The sequence below is a fragment of the Onychostoma macrolepis genome, chromosome 10 (assembly GCF_012432095.1).
Source record: "Onychostoma macrolepis isolate SWU-2019 chromosome 10, ASM1243209v1, whole genome shotgun sequence".
NCBI lineage: Eukaryota > Metazoa > Chordata > Actinopteri > Cypriniformes > Cyprinidae > Onychostoma > Onychostoma macrolepis.
In genome coordinates, this window is record NC_081164.1 from 18,791,310 (window position 1) to 18,813,406 (window position 22,097).

Sequence of the window (22,097 nt, forward strand, 5' to 3'; positions counted from 1 at the left end):
TTCAGCTGAAAATAATACTTGCCATGTGAGACTTATCATAGTTTGTTGGACTGCAGAGTAATACAACAGCATTTTCACATGTTCTTAAAATGAACAGCATTATAAACTCAAACCAACAAACAGATGAGAAACACTTAGTATCCTCACGTTTTGTTCTTTCTTTTCTGATACTTTGTCACCATGTCTTGTAAACTGCCAAAAATAAAATAATAGATGAAAATAAAGAGGGAAAAGAAAAATAAGTAGTTGATCATATTAAAAAAAAAATTGGAGACAGGAAACAAAAGAAGAAGAAGAAAAGCAAAAGAACTTAAAAAGGGTCTATGTAAACGATAGTAACACGCAGTGGTCATCCTGATCAACTTCAGAGAGTTGTTGCTATGGCAACAGTGGCACTGACAGGATACCTGTTGATGAGGTCATCATCATCATCTGTCTCCATTTCATCTTCCATAGCAGCCTGCAGGTCCCCAATCCGCTTAAAGGCCAACTTCAAATCTGCTTGTAAGCTCTGATTGGCTGCTTCCAGACTTTCAATATCCATTTCCTGTTTAAAGTCCAACCAAAGTTATGAAAAAAAATGACCACAGTTTTGCGACAGCAACCATATTGTGTTTTATGCAGTACCATTACATTTACCTGAGAAGCCATCTATGGTTTAACCAGTGGCCTTACTACAATACCACAGTTAAGCAATGGTTACTATGCAAGAACTATGTCACTTTTCATAAAAGATCCATTGTGGCAGTTTCCCTTCATTATAGTTGCTATAGCAATGGCAAGAGAATCTCTATCCAGCAGGGGGCGCTCTGGAACTCACCAGCTCATGTTTTTTGCGACTGGCTTCTGCCTCTTTCTTAGACAGTTCAGTCATCTCCTCCTTTATGTCCCGGATCTGTCGTTGCATGCGCTTGTTCTGATCCTTCTCCCGGTTTTCGCTACCAATACGCTGGTCTCGTTCCTCAGTCATCTTCTCCAGGTTTTCCTTCAGCCGTGTTACAAGAGACTGGAGGACGAACATGGACAGATGGAAAAGCCAAAGATAAGAGCTCATAAAAAAGACACTAAAGCAATTCACTGTAAATGAATTGTGGCCACTGATGGAGCTGTTTATCTGTATGCACCATGGACGTTGGTTTAGCACCCAATTCACTAAAAGAATTATGCATGGAATAAAATAAAAACATTAAATCAAACTATAGCTAAATTGAAATGTACAACTAAATGCAGTATGAGCGTCACATGACTCACCTCCAGACGTTTGGTCTGGGTCCTCTCATATTCTAGTTTGGTCTCTAGTTCACGGATTTTGGCTTCCTGACGGCTGACCAGTGATTTCTCCACCATAGACTGTTCCTGAAATTCAAGTTGTGACTGCAGGGAGTGGAGCTGCCAAAAAAATAAAAACACACAGGTCACTCTGAGGTCATGTTTAAGACTGACTCATGTTTCAGACCACATTCGGCCAGCCGTCTGCACCTCTCTCACTGCATGGGCCCTAACCATCTACAAATCCACTATGTACTGTAGAACATAATGATTGAGCAGACAGAAGGCAATTTCAGGCTCCTGCAAAGAATTTTTAGTGCATTTGGGTGATTTTATGGTACCTTGTCCTGGATCTCTTGTTTTTCTTTCATGGCCTCCTCCACCTGGGCCTGTAGGTCACTGATCTGTGCCAGATCCCTTGTGGACTACACACATATCATACATACAGTTAATTTTAACTCTTAAAGGTGGGGTATGTATTTTTCTAAAAAAAAACGCTTTAGAAAACGAGTTGGGGCCGAGTACCAAAACAAACTTGTAGCCAATCAGCAGTAAGGGGCGTGTCTACTCATGATGCGGAGGAGAGAGCGCTCCCTGCACAGGACGGACATTAGCCGAGCGGAGCGGCGACAGAAAGATAGAGATGGCGGATAAAAACAAAAGAGGAAAACGTCTGCGGAACAAAAGAAGGCTTACACCATGTCTACACCGGATGCCACGCCGCAACAGCTAAAGTCTGTCTACACTGGACGCAACAAAGCGACCCTTGAAAATCATTTAAAATTTGTGTCAATACATCATAAATAGAACGTGGCAGCAGTTTACTGTCAGGGATTTGTTGTGTCGCGGCACTGCGCCGGTGTAGACACGGTGTTACGATAAGGCAAGAATTTTTCTCGATAGGTGAGTAACATTGGTTTTGCTTTGTTTCACAGAACTAATCGTTGCCTGGGATGCGTACGTATGTGTGGGGCGGAGCTATCAAAATAGGGGCGAGATCCTTTTGGGGTAGGGGCGTGTTTGTTTTGGTGATTTCAAATATCAACATTGGCTACCAGAAATCACTTACCCCACCTTTAATCTGTGCTAGTAGTATTTACATTTTTTTTTAAAGCTGATATAATGCCGATATATACATATATAAATATATAATTTATGTATATATCAGACTTATGTCATACACATTTTTTGTTTTTGAAAAAAGTCTCTTACTTTCACCAAGGCTGCATTTATTTGATCAAAAATACTGTAAAAACACCAATATATTAAAATATTATTACAATTTAAAATAACGGTTTTCTATTTGAGAACTTTTTTAAAGATTCTTTGATGAATAAAAAGCATTTAAATAGAAATTGAAGTCTTCTGTAGCATTATAAATGTTACTTTTGATCAATTTAATGCATCCTTGTTGAATGCAAGTATTAATTTCTTGAGAAAAAAAATCTTACTGACTCCAAACTTCTGTACTAAATATGGTACTATATATATATATATATATATATACACACACACACACACATATTTTTATATATATACACACACACATACATATACATATACATATACACACATATACATATATATGAGGTCACCTGAGCCACAGCAGCTTTGTGTTTCTTCATGAGTTCATTCATGTCCTCCTGATCCTCCTCAAAGCGAGACTGCAGGTTGTTCTTCTCTCTCTGCAGACGACTTATCTGCTCCTCCAACTGAGGGAGACAGAACAGACAGGGTTGAATGAGTACCTTGAATAGTTTTAGTCAAGGTTTTCAAGGATGAGGAAATGCCACGCAACCTGTCCCTGTTTGCATCTGTCTGATTTGGCAGCTTCTACCATGTGACAGATCAATACCACACCAAAATACTGCAGAGTTTGATTGGATGCACAGAGTTTGACATCAACAACAAAATATGTTTTCTCAATTCTTTTGAAAACTACCAAACCTGTATTTAATAGTTGCACTTTATTATTTGTGTTATTTTTCCCTGCTCTCCATGACCCTTTCAGGAAGAAACTGTCTAGATAACCCCAAAAAACGTAACTTTTAATAACGGATCACTTCCCATAATATAGTCACAGCAGCCTTTACTGTTTTAAAACTATGTTTCTGCCATTTTAGAGTAAAAGTTTAGAGTAGCATTTCAGAGTGGGTCTAAAACACTGTCATTACACACAGTAATTGCATATTTCTGGTTGAGGCTGTGACGAGGAGATTATACCCTTAAACTCTTCTATTTGACATCATCTCCTCTTCCTCATGAATAATAAATCAAAAGCACACCCCAAGTGAACCATTTAAATCTGAGTACCATATTTTTGAAGTCCTGAAAGAGCCTGTAATGTGAATGGGGGAGGAATCAGAGAAGAATAGCTGCACTGATTTTCATTTTATCTCCATCTTTTTTTCGGTCTTCAGTGAGGTAAAATGTGAAGTGACAAAATCGGAATATATTTAAGATATAAAATTCCATGTGAATCAGGATTTGTGAGAGGATGAGATTTCACTGTGGGTGGAGCCAGACAGCATGACACTGCAGGAATAAAAACCAAGCAACTGTCAAAATGTCTTGTCAGCTGTCACAGTCACAGTCGGTTAGGACAAAAACTCATGGAAGATAAACATGGAAGAGACAGGATTTAACGCTTTATCACGTCATGCTTGGTTACGACACCATGATTCGGGGGTTTCTTTATCTGACTCTGGAGGTTTAAATTTTTCCCTCTGGAATATTTATTCTAAATGTTTTATCCGTCAGCCTGAGCAGGATAATGATTGAACTGTAAGCACTTTATTTCTCTTTACCCAGCAGTTTGAATGAATCTTGACACATTTACTGCTCTATTCAACTCAAAAGATGAATTTTGCCTCAAAACTAACATATTTCCCCACGAAAGCTCTAACGAATCTTGTGGACAAACTGAAATTTTCTAAAGCAGTAAATCACGTTTTGAAAAAACGACACAAAAAAAAGGAGATGTTGATGACTCGCATTCTGTTGTCCATAATAATTAAGCAAACAATTTCTGCTCAGTAACTGGAGGAATTAAATGAAAAATGTGGGTTAATTCCTCAATATTTTTAGAGTTGAAAAGGTCAGAAATGTTGTAACAAATGAACTGTTGAAACTAAATGAACAAAACTAATAAAACAATCAAATAGTAAACAAACACCCCAAACAATCAGAAAGTAAACAAACAGCTTAAACAAATAAACAGCAAACAAAAGACAGTAATCAGTAAACAAACATCTTAAACAACTAAAGGACAAACAAACACTCTAAAAACAAACAAGCAAACAGCAAAGAATGAGCCCAAACAAACATATAAATAAATGTACTCTATGTTTGAACAAACATATTAAAAAACATTCAAACTTGTCCTGTTTATAACCACTGAACTGTTTCCAAATAAAATAGAATATGACTCACAGCCATCTTAGCTTTGGTGATGTCGTCCATCTGGATATGAAGGTCTTCAATTTCCAGCTCCATAGACTTGCGTGCTTTAACTGAGGCTGTGCAGGCAAACTCTGACTCCTCCAACTACACCAGATACAACATACACACACATACGCTCACATGAAGCAATTAATCCTATTGTATTCCCATTAATTGTCATTTCTACTGCTCTGATTGTGATTGTACCTTATTTTTGAGTGCGCCGATCTCTCTTTTGCTGGGCACATTACTTTTTAGGTGGTCCAGCATCATCTGCGCATCAGCCAGAAGAACTTTTGTGCGCTTTAGGTCCTTCCTGAGACGTTTCTCTGTCTCTACATCCCTCTGACCAACCTGTTATATGGTTATACTGTGTTATACTTTCTTGAGTATTGTATGCTGTCTGCGATGTTTGTGTTCTGTTGTGTTAGTACCTGTTCCTGTGCTATCATCAGTTTGGACTCCAGGTCTCTCTTTTCCTTTAGAACTCTCTGTTTATCTTCATATTCCTCCTCTAACTGCACTTCCATTTGCTTCAGCTACACACACATTTCAAAAAAGCCATTAGGAAACATGGAGGTCTCAAATTGTTTGATTTGAACCCATGACAGTGTGTTTAGATCCTGTTTGTTCACCTTCTTACTGCAGGACAGTCTGATGTCCTCCACTTCCTCATCTTTACTGTCCAGCTCTTTAGAATGTGTTTGTCTCAATCTCTCCATCTCCATTTCCAAACGGAGTTTAGCCTAAACAACACACACAGATCAGATAAGGTTAACTGTTCATAATATCCTCTGAAAAATAAAGTTTCCAGGTTTTACTTTTCTGAAATGAACAATTCTATTTTAATATTATTTACATGCTATTATATTATTTGTGACCCTGGACCACAAAACCAGTCTTAAGTCGCTGGGGTACATTTGTAGCAATAGCCAAAAATACATTGTATAGGTCAAAATTATTGATTTTCCTTTTATGCCAAAAATCATTAGGACATTAAGTAAAGATCATTCCATGAACATATTTTGTAAATTTCCTACCGTAAATATATCAAAACTTCATTTTGATTAGTAATATGCATTGCTAAGAACTTCACTTGGACAACTTTAAAGGCGATTTTCTCAGTATTTAGATTTTTTTTGCACCCTCAGATTCCAGATTTTCAAATAGCTGTATATCGGACAAATATTGTCCGATCCTAAGAAACCATACATCAATGGAAAGCTTATTTATTCCAGATTATTTCAGATGATGTATAAATCTCAATTTCAACAAATTGACACTTATGACTGGTTTTGTAGTCCAGGGTCACATTTATTAATATAATAAATTAGCTTTAATTTTTCAGTTTTAATTTTAGTTCAAGTTTAATTTTTAGTTTAGTTAATTTTTTTAAATATTTCATTTAATTTGATATTTATTTCAGTTTTACTTTTCAGTTTCATCTTCTTTTCAGTTAGATTTTCATCTAATTTTACTTTATTTCAGCTTCCATGTTTCCATGAATGAAAATGATTTTTAATAGTTTTAGTTTTAGTTAACAATAACAATGGCTCTGAACAGAACATAGCATAATTCAGAGTCACTATCCATCTTTGATTCTGCTGTTTTTAGCTCGTACCTGTTCCAGCATCTGAATGGTTCCAGCCTGTTCATCAAGCTCCTCCTCTTGATCTTTGACCTTTGCTTCCAGATCACGCAGTTGCTTCTTAACCTTTGCGAGTGATGCCTCGTCTTTTGACTCCTGAGAGGAGAGATCCTGGAGCTCGGATTCCAGCTGCTCTACTTTCAGACTGACCGTACACAGCTCTGTGTCCTTCTCCTGTTTGTTAAATTATGAATTTGTCATTAGCAAATTACAGAAACCTGAATTTAAGCATCTTGCTTAAGGATGCGAGAGAGAGCAACACACACTCTTCTATCCTTAGTCTCACCTGTAGCTGCTGTCTGATTGTAAACACCTCGCCAGTTAGCATATCTCTCTCTCGGCCCAGTTTCTCCCGCTGGTTCCTCTCCTTCTGTAGTTCCTCGTGAAACTGGTTCTTCTCCACATCAAACCTGCCAGAAAATTGAGAGGATAGATGGGTTTTGAGATGTGTAATTTCAACCACAGTATGACAAGACCAACATGGTAATGTGCTCATGGGCATAAACTACCAAACAGAACTTTTTGTCTGTAGGTTTCAAGAAAACATTTTCTCATCTGCTTCTGATTTTGTAGATTTTCAGATCACAAAATGTTAATCTGCGTTGCTAGTAGAAAACTGTTGGATTTGTGTGAGTTTTGAGTAAGCCGCTTTTTCCTTTTTCAATTCTCCAGATGCTGGAATTTCTGTGAGAAAAATGAAGCCTATACACTGAGGTTACTCATGAATTGTCAAGTTTGTTGAGATTTAGCTCCAGCTCTAAATCTGATGTGCTAAGTTTTTTTAGTTATGAGCAACATCAGCCAAATACTAAACACACACACAAATATAAACAATCCAACCCCAAACTCAAACAATCAGACAGTAAATAAATAAATAACAAAACACTCAAACAGCAAACAGCCCAAACAATCAGACAATAAACAAACAGCTTAAACAACAACCAGCTAACAACCAAACAGTAAAGAAATTTAAATGTCTAGAAATAAACAACGAGTAAACGAATAGCCCAAACTATAAATTAACAGCCCAGCTAATCAGAAAGTAAACAAACTGACGAAACAACTAAACACTAAATGACAAACAAAAGACAGTAAACGAACAGCTTATACAACTAAATGATAAACACAAGACAGTAGTCAGCCAGTAAATGAACAGCCTAAACAGCTTAACTAAACAACAAACAAAAGACAGTAATTAAGTAAACAAACAACTTAAACAACATACAGCAAACAATCAAACAGTGAAGAAAGAGCCCAAACAATCATATAGTAATCAAATAACAAATTGTTTACTGTACTGTGTTATTGAACGAACTGTATGATTAAGCAATGAGTAAACAAACAGCCCAAACAATAAAGTAAACAAACCACTAAAACAGTCAAACAGTAAACAAACATGTCAAATTATAAACAAACAGCCCGAACAATCAAACAGTAAATATATGGCCCAAACAACCACAGAGTAAACAATAATCAGATATCTCTATAATCAGACCCCAGCAGGTGACCAGGCAGGAGACTGAAGACACAGACTGAGATATGTGTGTGTGTATGATTGGCTCTTACTTCCTCTGCTTTCTCTCCAGCTCATGGTTGCGTCCCTCTTGATTTTCCAAGTGCAGTTTGGTGTCTTGCAGTTCAGCTGCCAGCCGCTGGCATTTCTTCTTCAGCTGCTGGACTGATCGCTGGGACTCCTCGTGGTCAGCCTGCAAGTCCGTTAACTACACAGAGAGACAGGAAGGTGAAGTTTATAAAAGTCTAAAGATTCTGAAGTGTTGCGCGTCAACATCGGAGTGTCATTTATTGTAGCAGAGTTTGAATTTGGATAAATTTCACACTGTGTGTAGTCTGTTAGCAGGCCTAGTGTGTGTGCATTCTGTGTATGTGTTTATTTACTGTGCTATACTAACTTTTCTCTCCAAGTGTCTCTTGTTCTGTTGTTCTGTCTCCACCTTGTCATCCATCTCCTGCTGGAGTTTTTTCTTTGTGAATTCTGTGTCTCTGATGGCACGTTCATATTTCAGCCTCCATTCACCTCCTGACATGCACAAACACACAGAGACAGACAGATTTTTCCTGAGTTGTTTTGTTGAGCTGTTTGTGTGTGTGTGTGTGTGTGTGTGTGTGTGTAAAGCAGTTTTTGACCAATTCGGTCCTCTTTCCATCCCAGCGGCTAAAAAATGCTATGTTGTAATCAAAATAAAGCATTTTCATAATCAGCTTCAAGTGCTGTCTGAATGTTTTTTTGTTTTTTTTACCAGAATCATCGCCATCATTGTCCATCTCGCCGTTGAGTTCTGATGCTTGGAGGAGTCTGGCCTCCATGATTTCCATCTCCATGGACTCCATCTGTTTCTTCACAGCGTCAAACTTCACCTGAGTTTCAGAAAAAGAAAAGTATAAGGTATGTTCTACAGCAGCCCACTCACAAATTCACTCCTACCACAACTTTCACAGACTATCAAAGAAAGTTTATATAAACTATAAAAATCTCCCCAACACACTTTCACCACAACTTTTATTCAATCCAGCTATTTATAATTTTAAATAGTTAAAATACAGTAAATCTACATTTATAAAAACATACGCTGCACTACAAGCTACTAAAATGAAGATGCCATATTATTTACCATATTAAAAACATTTTACTAAATAGCATTTTTTTTTTTTTTTTACTAAATATTGCATTAAAAAAAACATAAAATGTTATATTTTTTCCTGGTAAAATGTAAATATTTACAATTTATATCATTTAAACCCAAATTCATACTGGTCTGAATTAACCAATTTGCTAATATGAATCAGACTTCCCAACTCTACATGTGAGAGACATTTTAGTTGAATGTGTTTGTGTTTGCTTGGAAGAAAAACTGCACATGCAGTATAATGTGACAAATTATAGTGATGCAGTGTTTTGTAAACTAAACCATATTATTTTACTGAATTATGTTACTTAAATAGTTAACCTAGTGGCTATCTTTTATTTAGTTACTCTCCATCACTGTTTAATAAAGACTGAAGCAGGACTGATGGAGTTCATGTACCTGCATGTCCTTCATGTCCTTCTCCAAACGCAATCTCTCGCTTGTTTCCGTCTCCAGCAGCTGGGACGTCGACTCCGCAGAGTTTCTCTCATCTGAAAGCTCTGCCGTCAGCTCTGTGATCTACATAAACACACATATGCTCTTGTTTTTCTAATACGGTGGATGCTGTCTGCATTTTTACATTTTCATTTAGACATCACTTAATACATTTATTGTCTATACTTGTGGAGACACTCGTTCTATCTAACTCAAAAATAACACCCTTTGCGTTCTCATTTTCTCGCTGGTTTTCTCGAAGGAGCAAAAATGAGAGAAAAAAAAATGTAAATAAGGTGCTTGGATCTCTTACTTTGCTCTCCAGACGATCCGAGGTCAGCCGTAGCTCATTTCTTTCCTTCTCCACCTTCTCCAGCTTCAACTTCAGATGAATGATCTCCTCCTACAAGTCAAAATAAAACTTTTATCTCCATCAAAAGACAATACTGACTATTTAGATAAGAACTGGACAATCTTTGGCTTGAGGCTTGTTGAGCTAATATTATATGATCTGATGTTCTTTTGATCAGGCGAGATCTTTCTGCCTTCAGGTGAGTTCAGGAAGGGGCCAGACGGCAATGTTGCATTTCTAAAGCAAATGCTCTGAGCTGGGATTGAGATGTGATGGCAGCAGGAATCAAAGAGAAGTCTCGGCTCTAACGCTGATGCAACAAAAGCCCTCAGATCGTGTCATCTTTATGGCAAACGCGTCCACACACACAGATAAACCTTCAAGCTCTACTGTAAACTGACAGAAGCTTTGCATAGCGAGCAAACCAGGGCATGAAATAAAGAGTAAGATGGAAAGACTCACGTCTTTTCCTCGAATCTGTTCTTCAGTGAGCTGAACCTCTACTAGAGGTCGTACGGTGGTGAAGAGCTTCCACCAGGGCCAGCCCTTCACACCACGATTCTTCGTGATGTTCTTCTGGACACAACGGATGGCCATATCCTGGATCTGAGAGACAGAGAGATTTGTTTTAGATTATTTAAAGGGACCGTTTACATGTAGCCCTAGTTTTCATTCATTTTCATTACATTGAATAGAATGGCCCATTTTTATGTTTTAGGGTAAAAAAAAAAGCCATAGAGGTTTTGAGTGACATGAGGACGAGTTAATGATGACAGAATATTCATTTTGACTGAACTATTCCTTTAATCATCAAGCTGATGATACAGATCTCCATCTGTGAATCACATGACAGTTGCATTAACAGCGCGGCATGAAATGATTAATGTTCCGTTGCAAACACAAACATAAAAGCCACAGTATGACTTTGATATGACATTTTAGAAAAAGTACAGAAAGACTTGCAAAACCAAAACTGTAAATCCGATTGGAATTAATTAAATTCACATTATGAGGAATTGAGAGGATTTTATTCAGAAGCCTGACTGCATGCCGTGATCTGAAAGTGTTCAGAGGAGCTTTTATTAATTTGAGATCTTCTAAATTCTAGGGAGACTAAACGGGACAGCACTTAAAGCAGAAGTGTGTTTTTTTTTCCTGTGTTAAAATACTTTCAACCGCAGTTTAATATGCAGAGACAACTAAGGCATTTGTAGGTGAATTCCCTCAAAACGTGTAAAAAAAACCTTATTCTGTGGTGCTTTCAAAACATTTTCAATTTGTTTGAGCTGCACAACAACAGCAACAATGGCTCAACCAATGGAGTGAGTTTGGGGCAGATCTGTTTGTTTGGCTGACCAATGGGAGACGGGTAGTTTTTTGTCTGTAGTTCTGCTCGGTGACATTATAGTCTTGCAGAAATTATTAGCTTCAGCTTAAATAAAACCTAGTCATCTCCATAAATGCTCACTTGCTCAATGCTGCGCATTGATCTATGTGTTTTGCTCTTAAAGCAGACTGATATATTCTACAGCTGAAAAGTTTTGGGTTTTTTGAAGGAAATTAATACTTTCATTCAGCAAGGATGCATTGGGTTGACAATAAAGGTGCTGTTTTTTAAACTTTCTATTCATCGAAGCGTTTGACAAAAAATGTTTCCACAAAAATATTAATATTTATCAGCAATATTAAGAAAAAAAAATCAGTATATGAGAATGAAAGAATGAATGGAGTAATGGCTGCTGAAAAGTTAAATTTTAAAATATATTAAAATAGACAGTTATATTAAATTGTAATAATATTTCACAATATCACTCTTTTTACTGTATTTTTAATCAAATAAATGCAGCCTTGGTGAGCATTAGAGAAAAAAAAAAAAAAAAAAACTAACAAAAAGAAAACTTACTGATCCCTAACATTTGAACAGTAGTGTAAGAGAAATAAATGTTGAGATTCTGATTGACTGATTGCAATTTCAGCTCAAGACTGAAGCAAAATGGAAAATTTACTTTACCTTCCTCTTTTTGAAGGCCTGCCGAGACAAAAAGCCCCTGCAGGCGGCCTGGAACAGCGTGATGTTCTGTCTGGTGTGTTCATCCCTCTGTCCCTCTAGTTTAGCCACTGTTCCAGCCCTAAAGAACACCTAACATACAAACACACACAAACATAGTTGTGACAGCAGCAAAGAGAGCATGTTAAAAGTGCTTATTATGATGGTCTCAAAATGTCAGAGTAGAATCAAAGAGACACAAATAAACTTATAGAGAGTCATATTTTTAAACAGAGGCAACATTTTAAGGTTCATAAGCACATGGATGGGGTTTTTTTTATAATTAATTACCAAAATGTTACAGTATCAATTGCAATTTAAACTGAAAAAGAGCTTTTCTTTACACTATAGTATCAGTATTCCTCTATTTATAATTCATCAAAGAAATAAATATTTATTGATCAGTATTTTTATTATATTTTTTATATATATATTTGGTATAATATTTAACATTTTATTTATTATAAATTACATTTGGTTTTTAATGTTAATTTTTTTATATGTATTTTTTATTATAAAGTACAATTTTAATTTGCATGTATTCATAGCATATGCTTTTATCCTTTCGTTTTTAACCGACTGGTATTAACAACCATCTGATCTGATGCATGTAGTCACGAAATCAGATGAACTATAATTATAAGACATGTATTTGTGCAACAGCAGGTGTAAACGGCAATCAGTCGATGATGTTAAACTAGATATAAAGAACCTAAGGGTTTGAAGAGTGCAAAAATAAAAAAATCTGAAATGTTATTACACGTTTGCAATAATTTTATCTGGCATCATGTTCAAAAACTGAACATCTGTTTACAGCAATCCGAATGACCCAAGTGAATCCATATCCATTTAATGCATATTTGGTTGATTTTTTCATTGCAAGCAATCGTAGCTGCACAAGCAGAACTGACAGGAGATGTTGGTGGAGTTGTAAATCAGTGTTTTGTTCCTCAAATCTTTCATGAAGGGCCCCTGACATTGTAATCCGTTTCTGAGCGCAATTCAGCCTTCGCAAACCTTGACGCCAATTGCAGTTGCCACAAATAATTACTAACTATTCCAACTTATAATACGGTCCAATAAATCTCCATTCTTCTGGGAACGCGCCAGGCGGGGCTTGTTTACACACGCCGCCCTTTTTTTTTGGCTCTCCGTGGTCTTCCAGCTGATGGGATTAAACTGTTGAGCACCAGTGTCTGTTCACACTGATTAGGACGGCATGAAGAACCAGGAAAGACACAAACAAACAAAGCTGCTCACGCCGAGATGAGAGTTTCTTGCATTCAGCCGACGGACCACGCAGTAGTAGACAGAAAAATATACAGATGACATATCTGCTGCATACAATTCAAAATTTGACTCACCTGCATCCTTTGACGATTCTGAAGTGATAAAATGAATAGTAAGTTGTGTGTGTTACTCACCCTGCTCAGGCCCATGTGATAGCTGCTCTTCTCCAATTCCAAAGACTCCAAAAGCTCCTCTACTGCCTGCAATGACAAACAAACTGTCATGTCTAGTTCACACAGTGTACATTACAAAAACACTGCTGACCCCTGTGTAGGCCAACTGGACACACACACACACACACACTGGTTATTCTCTGCCATACAGCCACCAAACTGTCCAGACGACCATCAGCCCTCACCGTGACACTGACACTGTCTTTCTCATGCGGAAAGGTCTTGAGAACTCGATCTATCTGAAAAGGCCCATCTAGATTACAGCACTAAAGGGGGCGCTGGCCCCTGACAACCAAAGGGCCATTGTTCGAATCACTTCACAAAAACCTTTCCTCTGAGACGCGGTTCTACCTCCCTCTGTCTTTTTCTTTCTTTCTGCGTCTCTCTCTCTAGATTTCCAATTTTGCATCGTTTCAACTTCCTCTGGGACTTGAAACACGACTGACCTTCTCTGCTGTGTCACAAAAAGAGGACGGTCATCTTTCTGTATTCTTTGTAAGGTCATTGCACACTGAGTCCGAAATTTTCACACGTTAAAAAATAAATACGACCTCACGTTGTGTCAATCACATTTACCTCTGAAACGTTCGTCCGTCATAAAAAAATTCGGATCAGGTTCGATTTTCTGAGTTTTCGCATTCGTAGCAAGCATGTTGATAGGAAAGGATGACGAATATGAAAAAACTGAAAAAACGCATATGAAAATTTCGGACTCAGTGTGCAAGGACCTTTACTGTGAAAAACTGATGGTCAGACTCTCAGATTGACTTTTTTTTGCTATACCTGTTAATCTACTGTTTCACAGTATGACTTTATATCTCACAATTGTGTTTAAATTGGTCATAATTGTGATTTTACATCTCACAATTTCAGCTATATCTCATATTTACAGTATGACTATTGTGGCTTCATTTCTCATAATTACAATTTTATATCTCCCATTATGTATTATGCTATACTTTTCCTACTTAAGCTTCCATTCAACTCTTGCATAACTCAATTTTATTTACTTGGCAAAGCTCATTTTTACTTGCATTTGGCACTTGGTGAGTATTCATTTTGGACCCTGTCTGCTGTGTTCATGCCCAGGGCCACAGTGCAAAGGTTTTGTATATAACTCTCCTTTCCCCTCGGCTAATCACAGGGCCAAAACCAGATTAGGAGACCCCTGGACGGAGACATTTTTCTAGCTGATAATTACAGTACATTTGGGCATTTAGTAAGCACTAAAGCCCAGAGCAATTACTACATTTTTCCTGTCTGCTCTGCGTATTGATTCAAGTCACAGACCCAGCTGGGGTTTCTTGATTAAGCCATCACAATAACCCTGATTACCCAGAGTTCATTCTGTCTTGGATTCATGGCACACAAGAGCAAGAGGAGTCCAAAACTTCATTTCAGTCATTTCTAAAGCTTTTGTTCTATTATTTTCACATTCGTTATTCTCTTAAACAGCTACTCACTCGTTTCTCATCCTTCACAATGTAGTTTCGTCCCAGTTTCTTAGTCAAGTGAGGGGCCAAAACGTCAAAGCGTCTTCTGAACTCGGAGAAGACCATGTGGTCAGGGTAACCTGCAAAAATCACGCAGATATTCAGCAGGAAATAACGAAGAGGACTTGATTTTATCTATTTGATTGGATCTTTCAGTCTCTCTTCTCACCTTGTCTGTAAATCCTCAAGCTGTCCAGCAGCTTGAAGCCACGGATCTGGGCCCTGAGCAAAGCCACATCTATCTGCATGAGTCCAGGGTCACAGCTCTCCTCTGGAGACCCTGCTGCCCTCAGAAGCTCCGCTCGGGGTAATAGACAGTGGACAAAGTGAACCCTGGATCTGCGCACGGTGTCCAACAGTGCATCCTGATCAAAAGAGAAATACACAATGTGTATTTTTAGCCATTTCTTGGAACTAATTTAGGAATTTGAACAATTCCACGAAAGAAAGATTTTCAACGAGTATTCGGTGTAGGACCCTCTTAAAAACCTACCACTTGGAGTTTAATCTGAAGACAGAGAGACTTCTTTTTGACGGCTGCCATGCCTGTGGTGAAGGTCTTCCTCATGCTGGTGGCCCGACGCATGGCAAGCTGAGAGACGCCCTCCAGTCCAGCGATGGAGCCAGTCAAAACCGCAGCACTGCTGGAGCGGCCCACAAACATCCCGCTGATGCTCTTCCTGTTAGGATCATCCAGTGAAAACTTGAGTCTGATGTAGGGGTGTGCAATATGTATATTCTACGATAATAACATGTTTATTATTTTAACTATGTACGAGCTGACACTATGTATGCTGCTTGCAACAAAAAATATTAGCACGATTACAAAATGTTACATCAATAAAAAATCGAGTTAACAGTTTGAGTTAGATTTTACACACAATATTTTAATTATTTTATTTTTGCTTTATTTTGTCAAGAAAAATGTCTATCTGAGCAACACATAGTGGTGCTTTATTACAGAATGAATCTACATTTTGAACAAAACATTTAATGAATGATTCAATGACTGAATGAATCTGGTGTTTCAAAGAATCAATCACTCAACTCAATAAGGAAGTGAATTGCAGCCACCCACTGGCAGTTTTAGTTTCAGATGTAAAATATCTTTTTTATGAAATCAGTTTAAGGTGGCACATCCCTTATCTGGTGTCTTAACTGTCAGTTTATTTTGTCATTCTCCTTGAATTTAAAAAATGTGTTTTTTGACTGATTAAGTGAAGTGACAAGTGCAAAAGGTTGGGGGTAGTTCTTACTTCTGGGAGTTCTGCAGCAGATTGGCTGCGTTCTGGGGGGTGGGATTTAGCCTGGCAAGGTTCAGCCATCCGTGCGTATCATATTCCACCCAATCTGTCCCGTGACTGTGGCCGAGCAGGAAGTGATGTGTGTTTTCACTTTTAAGCACCACTGTGTGACCTGCAGAAAAGCAATGCATATATCTGTCTAGGGCAGAATGTAGGTGTGCGAGTTTGTGTGTTAGTGCATGTATATGTGTGTGACCTGTGCTCTCTCCCTCTGCAGGGCCGTAGTAACTGAAGAGTCGCTGTAGGAGTGTTTCCGCTGACCCTCCCGGCTGCAAAACCTCCTCCTCCATCAGCCAGAACAGACCTCTGGCCTCATCTGTCCGGGACAGACTACGTACCTGAAACGCAGACATGAATATCCACTGTCAAATAATCATAGTAGTTTCTTTTCCACACACACTTCTCCTTCAGATCTCTCTCTTCTTTTTATGATACTTATAAACATAGTTTAAAAAGACTGCAGTATATATAACTATGACCGGCCAACTAATTACTATTAATATAGGATTAAATGTGCCCTATATTGACATTCTGTCATTTCCAGTTTCAGCCTTTAAAAGTGAAATCTTTTGTAATAAACACAAAAGCTTAGATGGAAATACAATTAAGTAATTATCCACAGAGCTCTTATTAAAATAATCACACAGACACGCAAACTTTAAACATCAGCAGTTTTGACTTGTTCAGGAAGTGCGTCTCACCAGGGTCTGACTGGAGGACTGATCAACCACAGCTACTGAGCGAGAAGGGCTGGGCTCCAGGTCATCCAATGTGATCTCAATGTTTTCCTATGGAAAGACAGATTCTCAGTTATTAAAATGAATAATTAATAAATAATTAATAATTTGCAAAAATGCAAACTGAATCAAAAATCCTAAAAAAAAGTTGATATAAAAATATTAAGCAGCACATCTGATTGATTGATAATAATACAAATGTTTCTTGAGCAGCAAATCAGCATATTATATTATTTCTGAAGGATCATTTGAGACTGAAGACTGGAGAATAGATGCTGAAAATGTTTTTAAAAAGTTATTAAAAGTTATTAAAAAAAATAAAGAAAACAGCTGTTGTAAATTGTAATTCTATTTTGTAATTTTATTGAAGTAAAATTTCGGAGCTCCACTGTCCCATCCAGTAATGGCAAATTGCTAATAAATACAATAAATAAAAAAGTAAAAATGGAATTATGTGGTGGTACTCTCAAACAGCTATATAATTTAGTGTTTTAATAAGAATTGGTTATGGGTGTTTTGTGCACCTCTTTGTAACGCTCCAATTCCCGTACGAACGTTCGCTCCTGGAACAGCGTCTGCAGACGTTCCTGAGCATAATTATGGCAAAGCTCCTCAAACGTGGCCCCGCGCTGGTTCTTCACCTGACGAGGGTTCTGGAACCCTGGTGTGTCCACAATCAGCAGAGAACAGAGAGAATGCTGACTGGACTTCAGCGCTCTGAAAGTAGAAGATATCAGAATGCATCTCTTATTCAATAAATCATGTTGCTCTAGGTAATCACCGGTTACCAGTTACCGATTACCGATTACCTGTTAATGAGAGAGATGATGAGTGTGAAAAGCTCAGAGTATAAACCAGATGCCATGAACTCCAAACATTCAGCTGCTGTGGCTTTAGATGCTGAAACGCACACAAAAACACTTTTTTTAGACATAAAATAGGGAAGCATTTATCACATATTTAAGAATGTTATGAAAAAAACATTACCTGAGCTATCTGTATCATCCGTACTCTGCCGGACACTTGAGGAGCGGGGAAGAGTGCCCTTGCCCTGCGTTTTAAAGATGCCGGACGACAGCTCTTCCAGTGTGCAGCCCAGGAGATACGCTGCTTTTTGTGCCCACTCATGCCTGGCAAACTGCTTCCGGCCCGCTGAGGGTTCAGAAAGCCACATTCACAAAAGAAAAGCAGTGTTACCACAAAACATCTGTCACATTATGGTGAACTACAATAGGTAGTCAAGTGTCCAGAGAACAAGGAGAAACTTTCATCTCCTGGATTGATGATCAAAGAGAACAAACATTTTCATTCTGGCGTTCGACATCAGTGGAAACAAGCACAAAGGTAGATGAAAGACAAACACACAGTTCTGTTGAGATGCTAAATAAAATAAAAATGATAAAACCACCTGCCTTCAGTCTAAAACAGAAAGATAGAGACCTGCATTTACCTGCATCTGTTTCTGTGATATGATGGGGGCAGCATGCAACATCAATATGCAATAAAAAGACATGATTACAATGGTTAAAACACAAACAACAACTGTTATACACAAAGAAGCATGATTAGAGGGATAGTCCACCCCAAAATTAAAATTCTGTCATCATTTACTTCCACTCATGTTGTTCTGACTTTCTTTGTTTAGAAGAAGATATTTTGAAGAATGTTGGTAACCAAACAGTTTTGGTTTCCATTGACAAAAAAATACAAAGGGATCAATGGGTACAGAAACTGTTTGGTTACCAACATTCTTCAAAATGTTGTTTTTTGCTGAAAAAAGAAATGCATACAGGTTTGGAATGATGACTTATCATTTACTCAGGGTGAGTAAATGATGACTTAATATTTGGGTTGACAATCCCTTTCAATACTGACAAATGTTTTTAGACATCAAACACACACACACACACACACACACATGTTTGTTTTTGTGAAAAGTGGAGACATCCCATAGGTGTAATGGTTTTTATACTGTACAAACTGTGCATGCTATTGCCCTACACCAACCCTACACCTAAACCTACCCCTTACAGCAGGGGTGGGCAATTCATTTTCCCAAGGGGCCACATGAGAAATTTGGGCGGTTGCAGAGGGCCGGACCAGTACACTTAACTCAGTTCTGCCCAATATATTTTATATCTCTCTATAAATGGAACATTATAATCATACAATGAAAAAATGTCGCACACAATTATACCACTAGCTAATGAACACTCACAAAAACAGTTTTGAAAATATGCTTTTTTTTTTGCAGTGTTTCAAAAACTACCATCACAATTTTGAACAAAAAATCAAGTATTTCAAAGATCATGGACGTGACATTCGCAGTCAAAACCTGAAACACACATTCTCATAGATGTATTCATTACCAATAGCTATATTGGACCATCTCTTTATATTTTTCTAAACCACTGAAAATAGAGTGCAGACATCAGTAAAGTATCAGTCTATAAACGATGAGAAACAGTTACAAACGTGACAAAAAAGACCCTTGTTTAGGTAGACAACGTAGGCCTATTTGTAGACTTTCTGTGATTTACAATGCACAGCCCAGAAGCAACAATATCTGCCGAATAGAAAAGGTTGGCAAAACACAACATAAAATATAGCATACATAAGCTATTTTTTCTATTTAAATAAATTCATTTTTGTGTTTCAGAGGAAAAAATCTATGTTAGGGACGGACATCTCTCCATTACAGACGTGACAGTTCTGAAAGCAGAATTGATCCGACAATGGAAATGTGTAGCTAAAATGCTTTAAAAACTTTAACAGAGACGTCTAGCTGGTATTTAATAGGGCTGCCCCCAACAACTTAACTAGTCGTTCATTTAAGTCATTATTAACTAATCTCATGTTTATATTAAAGCTAACAATCCAACGAGCTTCAATTCCGCGCTCAAGCACACGTATAGAGGTTGCCACCAAGCACAGGCAAAAGTCGCCTAATGATTATGAATGTGTTGGAAAAAAGGAGATATTTTAATTATTTATTAATTCTCTCTCATCTCCAGAGTACTAGAGAGAAATGCAACCTTCATACAGATTACAATAATCAGGAAATATTTGTTTTTGAATTGGTTCGTTTAAAAGTAGACATTTTAAACTTTCTATAGATATAGCCTATTTCACATGTCTGTGAGGCAGCCGTACGCTGAGTTTTGGTTCTTTTTTCTGACACGCTCAAATGTTTTGTTGTTTTTATGAGTTTACAGAAATAAAATCAGTTTCGAACTGATTTTAAGTTGTTTCATTATCAGGAAACTAAGCTATTGCCTTGAAGATAAAAGCAGTGCGGTTGTATTGCGTAATTACACCTAGGCCTATTTGCGATTGACTTTTAATTCACGATTCTCGAATTACCTCATGCGGGCCGGTCAAGGATAGCAATGCTCAGGTATGCCTTACAGGAAACTTTGTGCTATTTCAGATTTTCAATACACTCCATTCTGTGTGATTTATAAGTGTTTTGAAAAGTGGGGACATGGGGTAATGTCCTGAAAAGTCACCTTCTCCTTGTAATACGTATGTCATACCCTTGTCATTATACAAATTTATGTCCTCATTTGTCACAAAAACGCGCGCACACACACACACACACACACTAAAGTCTAAACAGGGAAACATTTTCTCAGTTACTTGACTGGAAAGACTCTAGTGACTCTTAGTGGACAGATTTTAAAATACACTCTGTGCAGTCAGACATGCTGTATATTACTGTGTCACACATTTAGATACTTGGGGAGCCGGTAGCTTTACCTTTGGTGGCCCCAGCAGCACCGAGGTGGTATATGGCCCCTAAGATCAGCCACACGGTTTTCTGTTCTTCAACAGAGATGCCCAGGACCTTCATGGCAGCCTGTAGCTTAGTGTACTGCTGAGCGGCTTTCTGCTTGTCCTCGGGCTACAGAGCATTTGACATATGATACACTGTTTTCATATATAAAATAGATAAAATGTGCGTCTGATGATGGTACATGTGGCTTTTCTTACCTTCAAGAGAGGGAGGAGCCCGAATGTGCTGTTCTCAGCAAAGTGATTAAAATGAAGTTCAGTCCTGAAAGGTATAATATCAGCTGGTCAAATTTAATCTGTACATGTTTCCTGCTTTGACCTCAATCTGCATGCTATATTTGCTATTTAGTATGCCAGAAAATAGGTGTAGTGTAGGTTAATACACTGTAAAATTTATATGAGCAGTAAGTCAGGTCAACAATGATACAAGATTTTTAAAATTCAACTGAACTTCAGTTTTTAAATTGAGGTAGATATAGAATTTTTTTTTTTTACAGTGTAATAGTCTCTCATTTACTTTAGAGCTGCATCTGCTCCAGCCATCAGATAGTAAAACACATTGAAGCTTGATTCTGCTTCTGGTCGTCTGGTCACTCTGAACTTCTCCAGCAACATGGTCTGTATGCAAGACATAAAGCAAATCAGAAATAAATCCCCCAATGCCTTTAGAAATTTTGAGTAATTGCCCTCGCTGTACCCTACCTGAACAGAGGCAGAGGCCACCTGTCCTGCCTGGTCGAAGTCAAGAGAGACTATGTGTGAGAAGCGACTGGCGTTCACATTCATAGCTGTACTGCAGTTCCCAAAAGCCTCCAGAACCGTGTAGACTGCCTGCCATTTCTCAGCTGTGGGGGGAAGACGTTATATAAAAATCAGAGAATTTATTAAAAAAATACAATAACATATAAAAAAAAATGAAAAATAAAGTGAAAATGAACTCTAGGAAAGCTAATAAAAGGAGAGTGGGTCTATATTGTGTCCTCCTCGTCTTCCTCACCTGAGTACACCTTTCCACTGCCAGCTGCGATGGTGACGAGGTACTGCAGCAGGTGCTGGCAGTTAGTGGTCTTTCCGCTGCCACTCTTGCCCAGCAGCACGATGGTCTGATCCTGACGTGTGGTCAGCAGCTGATGATATGCCGACTGAGCAACAGCGAAAATGTGAGGGGCAGTTTCCTCCCTCCGGCAGCCTTTAAACATCTGCATCACCTGATATAAACAGACCTTGTCACTCCATCGCTCTCTGCCATAACTCTGAGGTAATTTTAAGATTTTGTGTGAAGTTCGTACCTTCTCTGAGTACAAGGCAGGGGTGCTGAGAGGATTGATCACCAGAAGATTTGGCCCAGCGTAGGTGTGAATGAGGTTTCCACCATAGCGCTGACGAAGGCTGTGAAGGATGCTGGACTCATTGAGGTACAGAAGAGAGGAGAGATCCTCCACTCGATCATATGATAGAGGATTTGCCT

The 22,097-nt window shown here is 38.1% G+C and overlaps 1 protein-coding gene across 13 annotated transcripts in view; it reads right to left on the reverse strand.

Moving 5' to 3' along the window:
• Positions 1-22,097, reverse strand: part of myo18aa (myosin XVIIIAa) — a 42,987-nt gene that overhangs the window by 4,898 nt on the left and 15,992 nt on the right. For 6 of the 13 annotated variants that reach the window (XM_058789192.1, XM_058789190.1, XM_058789187.1 and 3 more), the window contains 34 exons: positions 21,919-22,095; positions 21,627-21,837; positions 21,332-21,474; positions 21,147-21,247; positions 20,828-20,891; positions 20,594-20,738; positions 17,822-17,986; positions 17,644-17,734; positions 17,359-17,551; positions 16,799-16,885; positions 16,050-16,435; positions 15,287-15,473; positions 14,963-15,158; positions 14,764-14,873; positions 13,262-13,327; positions 11,802-11,930; positions 10,253-10,396; positions 9,752-9,841; positions 9,403-9,522; positions 8,617-8,734; positions 8,269-8,396; positions 7,925-8,079; positions 6,645-6,768; positions 6,332-6,532; positions 5,346-5,456; positions 5,145-5,249; positions 4,918-5,064; positions 4,702-4,815; positions 2,865-2,981; positions 1,611-1,694; positions 1,252-1,389; positions 821-1,006; positions 408-547; positions 148-192 (listed from right to left, as the gene is read on the reverse strand). In XM_058789192.1, the coding sequence (XP_058645175.1) occupies positions 148-192; positions 408-547; positions 821-1,006; positions 1,252-1,389; positions 1,611-1,694; positions 2,865-2,981; positions 4,702-4,815; positions 4,918-5,064; positions 5,145-5,249; positions 5,346-5,456; positions 6,332-6,532; positions 6,645-6,768; positions 7,925-8,079; positions 8,269-8,396; positions 8,617-8,734; positions 9,403-9,522; positions 9,752-9,841; positions 10,253-10,396; positions 11,802-11,930; positions 13,262-13,327; positions 14,764-14,873; positions 14,963-15,158; positions 15,287-15,473; positions 16,050-16,435; positions 16,799-16,885; positions 17,359-17,551; positions 17,644-17,734; positions 17,822-17,986; positions 20,594-20,738; positions 20,828-20,891; positions 21,147-21,247; positions 21,332-21,474; positions 21,627-21,837; positions 21,919-22,095 (4,718 nt within the window). Of the gene's footprint in view, positions 1-147; positions 193-407; positions 548-820; positions 1,007-1,251; positions 1,390-1,610; positions 1,695-2,864; positions 2,982-4,701; positions 4,816-4,917; positions 5,065-5,144; positions 5,250-5,345; positions 5,457-6,331; positions 6,533-6,644; positions 6,769-7,924; positions 8,080-8,268; positions 8,397-8,616; positions 8,735-9,402; positions 9,523-9,751; positions 9,842-10,252; positions 10,397-11,801; positions 11,931-13,261; positions 13,328-14,763; positions 14,874-14,962; positions 15,159-15,286; positions 15,474-16,049; positions 16,436-16,798; positions 16,886-17,358; positions 17,552-17,643; positions 17,735-17,821; positions 17,987-18,284; positions 18,297-20,593; positions 20,739-20,827; positions 20,892-21,146; positions 21,248-21,331; positions 21,475-21,626; positions 21,838-21,918; positions 22,096-22,097 lie in introns of all 13 variants that reach the window. The other 7 variants (XM_058789194.1, XM_058789189.1, XM_058789195.1 and 4 more) reach the window with 4 other exon arrangements.